This window comes from Merops nubicus, unplaced genomic scaffold (assembly GCF_000691845.1).
Source record: "Merops nubicus isolate BGI_N331 unplaced genomic scaffold, ASM69184v1 scaffold22631, whole genome shotgun sequence".
Lineage (NCBI taxonomy): Eukaryota > Metazoa > Chordata > Aves > Coraciiformes > Meropidae > Merops > Merops nubicus.
This window is the reverse complement of record NW_008587926.1, coordinates 4,699-19,918: the sequence shown is the minus strand read 5'-3', so window position 1 is coordinate 19,918 and position 15,220 is coordinate 4,699. Positions and strand designations below refer to the sequence as shown.

The following is a 15,220-nucleotide window of genomic DNA, read 5'->3' as shown; positions in this document are numbered from 1 at the left end:
ACCCTTGTGCTATGTAGGGCACTGGCCAGACAATGATGGAGCAGCTAGTCAATATTTTATCTTACCCTCATTCTTCAGTGCTTCATTTGTTGAGCTGTATTCAAACCATGCTTGAAGATGGAATTAATAATTACTGCTGGGCTTTCCTATGGCACTTACTGCTGTAATATGCAAGTCCTCCCCTGACCTCCACTTGCCTATCTATGCATATGAGGCTGTGGTTCTGTGTGATATTTTTGCAGTTCCCCTGCAAAGAGAGAGATTAGTTTTGTCCCGGTGCACAGGTGAACAAATGAGGCTCAGGGGGTCCAGGTCCAGCACAGCCAATGTTTTTGGGTTGGTCTGTGACTGTGAGATGACTCAAAATGACAGCAAGTTACCCACATTTAAGGCCCAACAACAACTGAAACTCCACATTTCAGTGGAAACTCAAAGTTTTGAGCACCTTGGGGTCTTATATTGCCAAACTGCAGTGCTAGATACGGAGGAGAAATCGGTGACTGCTGGTGAAGAGTCTGCGTTTGATGATTTGCTTGGTAGCTCCTGCACAGTCCAAGGCACCAGCAGAGCTGAGTCCTATTCTCCAGTGCAGCGTTCAGCTGCTTCAGCCAGGTCTGCTTTGCTTTTCTTGCCATTTGCTGCCTTATTTGTTCAACTTTGACAGAGTTTATTTCCTGTAGAAGTCATTTTTTTCTGCATTATAGTGCCCTGGTTTCATCTTACAACAAACATAATCATCATTGGAGTGGTTGAGGCATTGGGCCCTATCAAAAATTGTACTGTCAACTGGTAACTGAATTGTTTGCATAGAAAGTGGATCAAAGAATAGGGTGCAAGCAGCTTGCGTAATGCACTTTCCTAACTCTTGAGTTCCTTGTTTTATGACCTTGGCTTCTTTAAATGTCAATTTTGTGTATTTCCTAGGCTTGCAAAAAAAAACACCCCAAAACCAAAAACCAAACCCAAGCTCCAACCAAGCACACTGGAAAAAATGATCAAATAATGTAAATCTCTTCATTTTGTTCTTGGAGACGGCTGAAGTTATTTTTGCTAAAACTTTATAAGGAAGAAAATTTTAAAAGTCTCCAAGATGAGTTTGAAAAATGTGAGGTGGATTTGTGATAGGAAGATCAGAGCACATTACTCATGTAGCACAACCAGCTCAAGGCACAGACACCCAGAAATACTTGATTAGTTGTTTTAGCCCCATCACAACTCCCTTTTGGTAGGAAATTTTCTCCTGCCTCTGCTTCTTTTCTTATGGGTGAGCATAGTGGTAGAGTTGTGCTGTGGTGCTCAGGTGGGGCAGGGAACAAAGAGCTTTGCCAATGGCACAGTCGGGCAGGGTGGCATGGTGGGGACAGGAGGATTTTGCACTTCTCAGGAGGGATTGTTCCCCAGAACTCCACAGTGCCACTGCGAGGGGTGTCCTTCCCTTCTGCTCGCTGGGCATGCCCAGCCCAGCTTGCAGATGACTGGGTTACCGACAGAGCAGATGGGAGAAGATGCTGGTGGGGCAGATGGGAGATACAGATGGAGGGATGCTGATGGGGAGGGATGCAGATAGGGCAGATGGGGGGATCCTGATGGGGTGGGTAGGGGGATGGAGAAGGGGTCAGATGCAGATGGAGCAGATGCAGAAAGCCCCTGCCCGTTCCTCTGCAGAGGTGCAGGGGAAGTAGGAGAGGCTGTATGGCTCTCTGCCTTGACACCTTCTGGAAAACAGTCCCAGGCCTCTGTTTTCCCAATGTGTTATTTTTTATCATAGCATGCCTGGAGTTCAGAGCATCTGAAGCACATCCCAAACACACCCAAATCCAAGTGATGATGTTGTCCAGTGATTTCTGTGAGCTGAGCTCCATGTCAGCCAGGATGGAAAGGCTCCTTCGTGGTGCTGGACATTCAGAGTAGACATCATCTTTGCTCTGTTCCTTCACTGAGGGTGATACTCACCCCAAGCAAAAGGCCAGCACATGACAAGTGCACCACTTTAGTCCCACTTAAGCACTATTTTTAGGGTGTAAGTGGGGGAGGAGGCTGGCAGGGAGGGAGCATAGCACAAGCAGGTGCTGGTCCTCTACACAGGGGTGGATTTTGACCCCCACTGCCTACCAAATCAGAGGCTATACAATAAATAGGCAAGATCTTTGGTTTGCCACTTCGCAGAGCACATCGTGTGCAAGGATTTTAATCCTAGGCAAGTAAAATACCTGCTTATTTTCTGTTGTATCTATTACTGCCTTTGTTGCAGTAAATAGATTAAACGAGAAAAGGTCAAGATGCAATTTGAATCTGTGTAAGAACATAACAAATACTTTTCTCAGTAATCAGATACAGTAAATACAAGTACTTATTTACTTGTAAATGTTAAAACATTCACAAATTATCCTCTCAACTTCAGTGATACGAACTTAACCATCAGATTTTGGAAACTATTTACTTTTCTTCTCTATTTGATTCAAGAATATGTAGGCAGAAGTTGCTTAAACACTGTTTTGTTAAGGAAGTACAAGAGAAAGCAGGAAGAAATAGAAATGAGAATATCTGTTTCAGGTTTAATGGATACTTCTTGTTTGCTGTTCCAGAGTAAAATAAGACAGTAGTTGTTTGGAATGTGAAAATGCAAAAAAAAAAACCCCAAGAAAACTATGAAAGAAAGGTTCTTGCTAGGTGAATTGTTACACTGTTTGAGCAGTTCAGAATATGTGTGGTAAATTAGCTGTTCTAAATGTACCATGTGCTGGGCTTTTCGAGCAGATTTTTACAGTTGTGTTTTCACTAAGTCTTAGTTAATTGTTATGCCTTTCACCTCGAATGCCAATTGTAATAATAGTATTACATCTGTAGTCTATTTCTCTGTTCTTGAATTACAGCAATCACGAATACTCACCAGGTAAAATCCTGTGTAGTTACTCATAAGAAAATATTGAAATCAGACAAAAAAATGTTTAGCTTGCATATTGCCTTAGACAGCCCTGGAGAGCTGCCAGGCAGCCAAGGTATTATTAGAAAAGCTGAGCAAATAGCTTACAGGGGGAAGAGTTGTGAATTTAGAACCATCAGGTATCACTGTATCACTGGATTTGAGGCTGGTATTTTTTTAGGTCAGTAAAGCCGTTTAAAAATACAACGTGGTGGTTTAAACATCAAGGGTTTGGTTTCGGCATGTGGCTTTGAGGGGTAGAGATAGTTTTGGCATGAAGCACGAGTGTTTCTCCAAAGGAGGCAGATGCTCAGAGGAGGTGGATAAAGACATTTTTTGGGAAATGCTCCCTGTTGGCTCTGGGACTTCAGGCAGAGGAGAAGGAGGGCTTCCACCCTGGAGAGCTGATAGACTCTGAGTTTCTTTCTCAGTGCAACTTTGGCAATCTCCACACACTTTAAACTGTCACAAAACAAGGGTCACCCTGTCCAGGAGCACCAGTGGGAGGAAGTTCCCCCTAACCATTGCTCTGACAGTCACAGAATTCAGGCTGCGGAAAATGGCAGAGAAAGTATGACTTACTTCAAGAGCAAACGTGGAATTGTTTTTCACTAACTGACAGACTAATTAGTGGCACTGAGCAAATAAAAAAAACTGGTGTTGTATCATTCACACAGGTGCTTTTTTGAGAGGGAGAAAGGTTGTTTCCCACCACAGAATATCACACAGTGCCAACGGGGCTTACCTGCCAATAGTTTTCACTAATAAAAGGCTCTCAGCCCTTGTGATGTTAATGCGCAGCCAAAAAAACTCCTGTTTTCTATTAGGCCTTCCATCCTCTCCTGGGGTGGTTTTGTACCTAACAAACTTTTTTTCTAGGTGGTGCATTAATATTCTGTAATGAATGTACTGTCAGGTGTCAGGGAAATAAGATGAAACAGCACTGAACAAACATTCACCACTTGCTCTTTTCTCTGCTCCTGCCCTAGCTTTGCTCTGCAGGGTCAAGGTGGGGGTCAGAAGGCTTTGTTTGCTGCTTTCTATTTGAAAAGGCTGAGATTCAGGTGTGCACTGTCTCAAAACAAGAGTTTGGCTTAAAAAAGTAAAAACATCCAGGACACTGTTGTGTTGTGGAAATGCTGCATTGCAAGCAAGGAGAAGACTCTGCACTGTTCTGTAAATACAGTTCTCAGGGCTTGGTTTCTTTTACCGCAAGAGATGCTTCTGTCGGGAAAAACACCTTCAATATATATAAAAAAATTTAATAAAATATAAACTATATGCCCTCAATATATTGGGAAAAAAAGAGAGAAGGGGAGAGTAATGGTTTGTCATTGCTTTGCAAGTCAGGGTTTGGTCTATTCTTGTCATAGCTATCTGAAGTGTGTTTACATATAGTTTGCCTTTCTGGTATTTTGTGCTTGCACAGACCTGATCTCCACCTATTTTGTGTCAACAGTTGCTGTGCTTGGTGTAGAGCGATTAACCGTTGCAAACTGAAAGAGCAGCACGGGGAGAAGGTGCCCTCAGAGACCCCCTCTCGCACTTACATCAGGCGCTTGCTCCAGGCTGCACCTGCATAAAACAAACCGCATGGCTAAAAAGCCAGCCTGAAATATTAAAAATGGGGCAAACATTGCCTCTTTCTTGGCTAAACCAATTTTCTCTTCTCAAAAATGAAACACAGCCAGAGGCATAGGGAGAGGACATGCTTTCGAGGGCGTGTGTTTTGCCCTGCCTGCCCTGGAATGATTTTGGTGTAAATGATGTATGGCTGGCTCTACCAGCTCCAGTGCTAACGAGACTCCTGCCTTTTATTTTCCTTTTAAAAAAGACAAGAAATGGCAGCAGACGCTGCTGAAAAAAATATTACTTCCACAGTTCTTCAACAAAATCTAGGTCATGTAACAGTTTCACCGGGTTTTGTCTGTGTTTTTTTTTTCCCTGCCCAGGCATTGTAGTCCTAGTGGCTTTTTTGGCTAATGATAAAGCACAATGGCAGCAGCTCCTTTTCAATGTAGATCTATCCCAGGGATGTCCAACTTCTCATCTGGTTTATTGAGGTGTTTGTACCATCTGGGGGGCTGATCCCTAAGCTTTCTGTGTCCCATGGTCTCACAGATTCTTTTTATCTTTGACATTCCTCTGACCTCCTTGTGTGTGTTTTGTTTGCGTTGTTTTCTGAGGATGTCTTTTCTCCTGCCCTGAATAAAATGCCGTCAGGAGTAGGATTATAAGCAAAATTAATTACTTCACTTAATGGGAAATTATGTTTAGATAAAGTAGATTACAAAGTAGGTTATTAGTAGTGGTTAGGAAACAATGTTTTGAAGTAGGATGTCTTGGGGGGAGTTCATGCAGAAGTGTGGGTTTGTTTTTCAGGTTGGCTGTGACTCAGAGTTGTTGCTTTGTGGTTTCTGGGGAAAAAAAAAAATAAGGGGGAAAAAAAATCAAACCAGTTTTACAGGTGCCCACATCACATGAAATACAGCAGTGTGCTTGTGTTTGTTGTCTCTGTAGCGGTGGGTAGAACCCAACCACAGGAATCACAGCTTCCCTCATCTCCCCCGAGCCAGCGTCTCTGGGTGTAGATCAGAGCCATGTCAATGCCTATTTCATATGAATCACAGGTTCCACACAGGGGTTCGTTATGTCTTCTCTTCAGGGGCTCAAGGGGTGTTCTCTCCAAAGACCTCCCCAAAGTTTTGGCCACCCGGGGTTCACTTCTCCTTGTCTCGTAGGCTGGAGGAGCTGGTGTGGTGTGGCAGGGTGTGGAGATCCTTTGTGTTCCTTAAGTGGCCTTATGGAGACAGGAGGAGGGTGAGAAGATTCGTCTAGGTGTGCAGACAGATCTTTTCTTATACTCTTCACTGAGTGGGAGTGTGCTTACACTAGCAGCCAGATGTGGGAGCAGCCCCTCTGCTTCCTCGTGGGCTAGAGGATTGGCATGGCTTCCAGCTCCCATGCTGTGTGTGTTAGGTAGGAGTGAATGGAGAAAAAACTGTCTGGACCACACTCCCAACTTGATGTATGGAAAAAGCCTTGGACTTCAAAGGAGGAACCCCTGTGTTTAGACCATTTCTGTGCACAGTATTGATGATATGCACCAGATCGGGATGTGAGTTACGGAGTCCAGACATCCTCTCCTGAAGGTTCAAATGGAAAGTTGTGGTTCAGACCTGCCTCAGAGTGAGTTGGGAGATGTACATGGCAAAAGACAGTGCACTTTATGGCACTGGGCTAAGTAGCTCAATAACTGTGCAGCAGAGAAGCAACCACACAGCATCAGTCCTTGGACTGGGAGAGCATTTCTGTGGGAGACAAGTTTTTAACTGGTATTGTGTTGTGTACCCAGCCATAGTGCTGTATGGGGTCCAGTGCTGTCCTGGGCAGGAGTTAGAGCAGCCTTAGTGCTGCTCTACTAGATGAATCCTTGCCATATTCCTTAAAGGCTAATTGTGGCACACGGAGATCAGCAGAGTACAGCTGCGCTGGGATTTGGGAGCAGGGAAGAGACGAGAGGTCAGCTCCACTGGCGCTTTGCCATGTAAAGATTTCCCCTTACATCATCTGGCTGCCGAGGGCGAGTTTACATCTGCTTTGTGCCCCGAGGGGATTGCGGTGTCAGGGAATGAGGTTGCTGCGAGCCCTGGCCGGCGCAGCCGAGACCTGCAGCACGGCCTCTGCTCCGGCCTCCCCGGCATCGCTGGGCAGGCGGCTGGGTGCTGGGCCTGGGTTTTCACCAGAAACTTCCCGTGTCGTCTGAGCTTTTTGGAGGACTGGGCGGAATTTGTGGATGGGAGAGGAGGAGGAGGAGGAGGGGAATGTACCAGAAAGGCCAACAGCAGCTCATCCGTGATGTGGGAGGGCACTGGAAATGGGCAGAGTGGGGAGGTGCATCTCCAGGGAGGCCTTCCCTGGGCACATTGGCCCTTCACTCCTCCCTATCGAGTCCCTCCCTTGTTTTTTCATTCAGAACTAACCAAAGAAATACAAATAGGCTTTAGCTCCATCCTGCTGGGGAACAGGGAAAATTTTGCAAGATGGGAAAAGCGTTTCCTGACCAGCTTTCTTCTAGAAAGACCCATCAAGCAGCCAACATCTGTGAGCTGTGTGGAGATGGGACTAGAGGAATGTTTGGGCGAAAAGAGGAGCAGGGCCAGGAGCTTGTGGGTGCTACCTTGATGGAAAGCCGTCATCAGCCGTTCTGTCTGCACCAAGAGTATAAGCCACCACCAGGCTCACTGCCACCCTAAGGTGGTCACCACAGCTGCATGGTGTCCCATGGGGCTGGTGGCAGGGTGTTCACCCAAATCTGGTCTGTTTACTTGGAGGCAGGATGCGTCCTATGGTGATTTGAGAAGCAAACATGGTATGGAGCAGGAGGGGAAACGGGGCTTAAGAGCTTGGGAGAAGGGCAGGTACAGGAGGTGGCCAGAGGCAGAGCTAGTGCATGTTGGGGTGGTTGAATGTAGGGCATAGCCAGCTCTCTTACAAGGAGCACATACCTGATCCCATTTCTCTGCTTTCTATTTTTGCACTCAATATGCTCGCTACATTAGCAGGATTGGCTTGCGAGAGATTCAATAGCACTCTCGTGCTTTAAAGCAACTTTCCTGAATGCACAACATGAATCCATTGGTGGGGTCACATAGTAATGCTTGAAGTCAGAAGCTATTTTTAAAACTAAATTGCAGAACCACACATGGCTTTCATTAGTGCTTTACATCAAATTTGTCAGCTAATTAGTGGTTTTTCATCACTAGTTTTTGCATAGTATTTTATTTGTTCACTCTTCAGTATTGTCTTGCAGCACCCCCAGCCCTATATACAGTCGCTGGTGCTGCCAGTAGAGGAGGGAGGGAGAGGAGAGCTTTCAGGAGACCTTCCTGATCCTCCTGATGGATGTACTCACTGGGTTTGGAGTGTATTCCAATATTACGTGTCTGGAGTGGGCGGTTAGCAGCCCGTGTACTCTTTTCCCTCCCTACCTCCATTTAGTGTTGTAAATGATGTATTGCAGTCCTGAACTGTCTTCGGTGAGGAGGAGAAACCCAGAAAAGTTGCCAAACATGACTTCATAAGGTTTGACTTTAAATTGAACAAAGTTTCTTGAGCGTCTCGGATTTTTTTTTCTCTTTCTTTACAAATAAAGGGAGTACAGAGAGCATGGATTGCTAATGACTGGTAGTTACGGGTCATTAAGCTCACTAACTGACTTCAAGATCAGAACTTTCTAATAACGCCAGTAAGCACTCTTTTAACATTTATTTCTCATTTTAGGGATGGGAAGATGTGATTACCATTCAAAAGTCTGCAGTTATTTTTTTTTTCTGTTCATAATTACAGAAGGAGCTTGCTATTTTTAAGGCTATTTTTAAAACATTTCAATGTATTTGGTGAAATAATTTCTACAGGGTGTTCTTTTCTTTAAGTGACTCCTTTGAAAAGCTCTGGAAAACAAACACACAGGAAAAAAATGAAAATATGTTAAAATAAGGAATAAAGCAGTTACTGAAGTGTAATAATCCCGGTTTATAGCACACTTTCCATTTAAATTGTTTTTATTAGAGATAAACCTGTTAAGCGTTGAGGAATTAAGTGCTGAATAGAAGAGGTTGTTTTGCTGCTGTGTAAGTGAAGGAATCCCAGTATGCAGAAGAGAGTATGACTGGTTTTACAAGTGAATTATTTGCCAGTTTGAAGGGCTCTGGTTACTTTGGCATCTGTTATAAAAATGATGATTTGTTTGTTGTCAAAGAGGGATACTATTTTTTTCAGAGCAGGAGAGTCCTTAGCACTGAGGCTTGTAGATACTGTGGGCTTTCTATTCATCCTTACGCCTGGTTTGCTAGAAGGAGCTCAAGGAGAAAATGAAGCAGAGAGGTTGTGGGGAATTCTTGGCACTGCTAGTGATACACAAACTTTTGGCATGCAGCACTTCGGGACAGTAATGAGAGGGAGAAGCCTGCGACTGCAAGTATCAAAAGTTACTAACAGTGTGAAGCTCTTCTCATTTGTGAGGACTAGCAGGAGAGAAAAATTCAATATACTGCAAAGTCTCTGCATCTCCTTTCAGACAGCTGGCCCTGGAAAATTTCCTTCAAAGAGTGCAAATTGGAAGTCCCCACAATTGCTCGGTTGATTCTTGAGCAAAGGTGACTTCGGAAATTTGTGACAGCGGAGGAAGGTCTTGCTTTATTCACTCCACAGAAGTGAAACACAAGGGGAAGGGAGAAAGACCAGATCTGTGCTGAAAATGTCACTTGGGCTGTAACCTGAGCCTGACTGAGCTGTGCCTTTCGGAGGGTTTGGTGACCCTCCGAAAATCCTTGCTCTCTGGCTGCTATTATTGTAGCCAATTTCCAACTAAAATAAGTCTTTTGTCATCACCAGCCATGCCGCCTCTCGCTGAGAAGAAACAAAACCTGTGCATGGCAGCGAGGGCGGCCAAGCTGAAGGTCAGAGTGCAGAGGCAGATTGCTGCATCCCTGGGGCCAGGGCTGGATCTCACCCGTGAGACCGGCCATGCACCAACCGGGGGACTGCCAGTGACCTCTGGAGACAGACCCTGGGCGAGAAGCCTAAGAGAAAACATCCTAGTAAAATGCAAATTGGAGAGAAGAGGGTTTCCTCCTCCGCTTTAGGGTTATGCAGGTGGAATAGACGGGTTTTTCTTGCTTTTTGGGACACGGCAGAAAGCGTAGGCTCCTGTATCTAAGAGGGCAAGGAGACGTTAACTTGAAAAAAAATAATAAATACTTCAAACTTCTGTGTTTGCCCAACTGTTCAAACGTTTCCACCATGCCAGATCCTTCCCTTGAAAACAAAACAAAATGAAACGAAACAAGAGTTAAAAGGGAAAAAAAGCAACCCAAAGTATTGTTTTGCAGAGTTCTCACCTCTCCTTGCTTGGGCTTCAACTTGTACACTGAGGGATCTTGTGTTGTTTGTGCTGCTATTGATTCTCCTCTCTGGGGAAAAAAAAAATAATAAAAAATCCCTTCCACATCAGAGAAAAAGTACCAATGTACAGAGCACTGGTATGGGGGAAAATACTTTATGCAAGCCTTTGAGCCTGTGCCAGTCTTTACTCACATGAGTGAGGTTATGAGTCTGTCTTAATTGTGAAGTTTTATGCTGAGTTGTATTTTGACAGTACTACATTTGAATAGCACTTAATATGCAGATATCTTTTTTAAGTTCTGATTCCTCTGAACTTTTAAGAATTGGGGTGATTTAGGATTTCTTTCTCTTGAGATAGATGATTGCGAGCATAGGGGAAAAGGGCCAGTGAGATTTTTTCCTGTTAGCTTTTCTCTTCCATCATTTTTGCTGGTGTTACATCAGCCTGGTGCTTTGGAAATTCCAAGAGTGATTGAAAGATCTTGGCCTTTCTATCAAAGAAGAAAACAGTATGAAGAAGTTATCCCCATGCCTTTATATTTCTGCAGCAACAGCTAATTTGTAATTTTGCTTGCAAAGAATTCTCAAATGTGGTTTATAAATGTAACAGAACTGCATTGTGCTCTCTCAAGGCAAGCCACATTAATAGTTTTAATCTGATGGATTCTTATGAATTCCGGGTTTGGGATGCAGGAAGAAACTTGAAAGTGAATACTTTCTTCTTTTTTTTTTTTAATGCATAGTGGTTTGGAGTCTACTATAATGCAAAGTAAAGCGTTCTGTTACAAAGGCAGGGAGGATGGGACAGAAGGTTAAAGGGCATCCTGGAAACAAACAGCTGGACCAGTTTATTTAAACAGATACAAGGATGGGGAGCTGACCTCCGTTTGACTTCTAGTGGGAGGAGCGAGAATGTCATTTTATTACTTTGCCCAGAAGGAAAATGTTCTTGCGTCTGAATTCCCCCCGAAGACATCCAAACACTGGGCTGTTTGGCAGAATTGCTACTTACAGAAAACACACGAATGTGTAGGAAGAAGAGAACTGTTAAGTACCTGTGTGTAAAATGTTCTTAAAGCAGGTATCCCGAGCGATACCGTGGGGCGAACAGGTGAGAATATGTTTTGATGTAGGCACGTCTTGTGAATGATTTTTGATAACTTCTAGCTATATAGTTTATCACTCTATCTATATGGTTTATTATTAAGCCCCTCTTCTTATTAAAAGTAGTTGTGGTTTGGAGGAGAAGAGAAAAGGCTGTGAAGTTGGAGTGTGTGTGCGTAATGCTGCTCATGGTTTCTTTGGGGTAAAAGCTTTTGGCAAATGAAAGTTTCTGTGATAGCCAGTTTCAGGGCGACCAAAAGCCCTCCCCTCCTGCTGCAGTAACAGGTCCTGGCAGTTAGGCAGGAGAAGGATGGAGTAACCAGAGCAAGAGCCTTGCAGAGAGAAATGTCTGGGGCACTGGGATTTTGTGGTGGTGTTTTACTTTGGAGAGTTACTGTGAAAACTGCTTTCTGCAAATGCAGATTACAGATATTAAACAATTTTCTAATTGGTCATGGAGCTAAGGCAGCTAATGGGGAAAAAAAGGCAGATTTTTTTTTAATTGCTTATTTCGCATGGTGTTTGTGCTACACCTGTGCTTATAATGAGAAAGGAGAATTAGTCTAACCTTCTGCTCACATGATTCTAATTTTCATGGTTTGTACAAGATAAGGATAAACTGATTTGCAACACTGTTTACTGGAGTTGAGATTCTTTTTTTTTTTTAATTGGAAATATGTAGAAAAATTCATCCAACACTGTTGCTGACAAAACACGACCTAGTTCAGGTACAGGAGTTTCCAGATCAGCACCCAGGATTGGTGCCTTTAAGCCTATTTGCTCAAGACAGGTTTGATTAGGACTCAACACGTTGATGAATTTTTGCGGGAGTTTGGGTAGTGGGAGTGAGTCGGGAATGGGAGATAAGAGGAGACTGAAATTCCTGTGCTGGTCTTTGATGAGGGGGAAAAAAACCCTGCATGGGGTGATTGTTTGTGATTCTTCTCCCTGCTGGTGCAAGGGAATGGGTGGGCAGAGCGGGTTCCCGCGGGAAGGTCCTGGTGGCTTTATCTCTGTGGCAGGAGAACTCCTGCTAAGCCACTCCAAGCAAAGGCAACAAAAACAAGTATCAAGTCACCCTTTGTGGACTTTCCCATTGCACTTTGCAAGTGTAGTATAGTTTTACCCATGCTCATGCTGCTTCCTTTACTCATAAATAGTGTTGCATACACAGGTTTATTATTCTTTTTGTCTCTTGTAAAGAATGTAAAGCCTGGTTATGAGGTTTTGTTCTGATCAAATCTCAATGGAGATGTTTTCCAAATGGTTTTTAACTAAACTTTCTGATGAGCAAAACCGCAAAAGAAGTTCCTCTAACGCTCACCAGGCAGGTTCCCAGGCATGGTTTTGAGCCTTCTGATTTCAGCGCCATGAGGACTGCCCGCAGAGGAGACTGGGGCACTTGTGATCCCCCTCCTTCTGTTTTGCTCTGCATTCTTTTGAATATTCCTTTCCCAAATAAGCATTGCAAGACTAACTGGGGTGAAGTGCTACAAAAATGCAAGGAGTACATTTGCAGATGGCTATTTTTAAAAATGACTGTACCTTTTTTTTTATTTCCAAAGATCTGCTTTTCATTGTTCAGGGGGAATTTTCAGTAGTCCAGTAATTACAGTTTAACAAGATGTTTGCTGTAAATGGTCAGGCCTAGCTGGAGAAAACAGGATTATAAATTCAATTACTGTAAAGCTATGACCTCGCCTTGACCCCTCAGACTTTGCATAAAGAGAGAGGGGGGAGAAAAGCCCACCAAGAAATGGCTAGGAGGAATGCATGGCTCTGAAGTCCCCAGCAGTGTGACTTAGCGGTGATAAAACTCCAGACGTTCCCTCATTTGATGGGGTTCTGCCATCACAGTTCATTATCTTAATAGTGGGCATTAAAAGGGAATTAGGTTTTCAAGAGGTAGGGGCAGGTTTTGATAAAAAAAAAAAAAAAAAATTGGAAAGAAGAAGTCGGAGGACATAAGGCAGAAATGGCACTAATGAGGGGGAGGTAGCAGATGCCCTCATGAGCTTCTCTCTGGCTTCACCCGTTTGTGTTTTTTTTTTTTTCTGTGCCCCATTCTGAATTGAGAATAGCGTTGTTGGTATTGTTTCCTGAAAACTCGGCTAATTCCCCCATGAAAAGATGAAATGGAAGTGTCCGACTGTGGTAAAAAGCAGGCAAACATAAATCAGCTCGGAAACCCCAAGCTCGTGCTCTCAAAGGTCATCGGGGTTAGAGGTTTTGCAGTATTTGCATCATGGTGCAGCCCGATGGAGAGCGCCGCGGTGGGGTGAGAGGTCTTGAGGATGAGTGGAAGTCACCCCCTTCAATAACTGTTTGCTTTCCTCTTTTTTCTTGCAGGTTTATTAATGCTAGAAGAAGAATAGTTCAGCCCATGATAGACCAGTCCAATCGAGCAGGCAAGTCCCCAGTAGTAACTGTATTCAAGTCACGCAGGCAAAAACCATCCTCAAGCCATTCACCGGGAGGTCCATTACCTGGTAAATAAATGAGAAATGGGAGTGATTGACAATTAAAATACAACCAGCTTTCTTTCATTACAACCCTAATCATTTTAATGTGATTAAAACATTTTGGGCGGAAAAAAGAAACTGAAAATTAAAAAAAAAAAAAAAAGAAACAAAAATTATCTGCTCCGTGACCGGACTTTACGTACATGGTTGGAATTAAAGTTATTTTTATATTTTTTAGCCCTTGTTTTGAGTTTTCCTTCCCAGCTTTTTCTGCTCCTGTGACCACTCCCTGGTGCATGGCTTGGTGTGGAATTGCTGTAAACTTTATTACCTGTCAAAAGGGCAAAGGGGTCAGAATCGCTTGTGGGACTCAGTAAAGTTCAAAGACATTCAATGAGGTAGAGCTTTATGTGCTTTAATAACCCAAGGCAGCTTACTTCTGAAGCCAGCTTTTAATGTACAGTTAAAACCTTGAGTTCAGGTAGTGGTACTCGTATAGGGTCCTTTTGTCCCTTGTCTCTTCTTTTTAGTAGCTGTCTTTGGGGATCGCCAAGCGTTTGGGGTTTAATTCAGGAGATTGATCTAAAAAAAATAAAGTCTTGAGTTTTCATAAGCTGGTTCTGTCTGGGGTCTTGGCTCGCAGGTCTGTGTGGGTATGTACCATCAAGGAATAGCTCATTACTCCCAGTTGGGTTTGTCTTCTGAATCTCGCTGCCAAACTGTCCAAATCTGTCGTTGTCCAAAATGCCTTTGGGCCACGCTTCCTCCTCGAGTACATTCGATTATTTTGTCATTAGAGGTAAATATCTGGCACGGATGTGTTCAAGTCGTGCTCTCAGAAAGGCACACAGGCGTAATTTAACACACTGCAATTTCAGTGTGACTATTCCAGCCATAAAATCCAGCTCCTATACAGGTCTTTGCATTGACGTCAGCAGCAGCAGCAGCTGGAGCCGGGGCTCCAAGTGTCTCGAGATTTCGGACCTCTAACTTTATTTCCAAACTCGCAGTAGGAAATTAAGCCAAAACTAAGCGAGCTTGTTAGCCCGAGTGCTAAATTGGAACAGTAGAGGTTTCTCCCTCTTTTGGGAGCCGGCACCGATAGCCGTCTCACACGGCCCGGGGCGGGGGGTTGTGTCTTGACGCTGTGAGAAGAGGGGACCCTTTTGGCTGTTGCTAAAGAGCAATGTTCTGCGCTTTTCCAGTAAGTCAAGGAACGCCCTATAACCCCGATGGGCAGCCGATGGGAGGTTTCGTGATGGACGGCCAGCAGCACATGGGCATCCGAGCACCAGGTAAGACCCCAGGGGAGCGCCACCCCCCCGATGGGTGACCTCGGTCGCGCCACCGCAGGGACCCGCACCTCCACACCTCCGTACCTCCGCCGTCGTCTCAGCTGCCTGCCTTGCCTCGCCTGTCTTCTGCCTGCCTTCAACACCGCTGAGGGAAACCAGGCATCTTCTCCCTCGAGCGGTCCTGGACCCTCTGCCGTGCTGCGTTTTGGAAAGGGGCTTTTGGCACTATCTGTTGACTTTGCTCATTCTCTGGCATCTTCTTGGATTTTTATCTCCCTCTAGGACCTATGAGTGGAATGGGCATGAATATGGGCATGGAGGGGCAGTGGCACTACATGTAACCTTCACCTAGGTAACCAATGGCAAAGCCAGGGGGAAGTAAGTACAAACGGGGTCTTTGTTCTCACTTTGTCCGAGGGATATTTGTCTCCTTGCATTTCCCTTATGTTCTCCCTGCCCATAGCCTCATGCTTGTTCCTTCCTTTCCATCCATCCATCCTACGCCTGGGCTCCTTCAGGTTTCTCTCCCT

At 44.4% G+C, this 15,220-nt stretch overlaps 1 protein-coding gene across 1 annotated transcript in view; it reads left to right on the top strand.

The window, feature by feature from the left end:
- Window positions 1-15,220, top strand: part of LOC103781398 (homeobox protein Meis1-like) — a 55,027-nt gene that overhangs the window by 36,180 nt on the left and 3,627 nt on the right. The window contains exons 6-8 of the mRNA XM_008949113.1: window positions 13,283-13,341; window positions 14,601-14,690; window positions 14,973-15,068. Of these exons, the coding sequence (XP_008947361.1) occupies window positions 13,283-13,341; window positions 14,601-14,690; window positions 14,973-15,031 (208 nt within the window). The 3' untranslated portion in view covers window positions 15,032-15,068. The remainder of the gene's footprint in view (window positions 1-13,282; window positions 13,342-14,600; window positions 14,691-14,972; window positions 15,069-15,220) is intronic.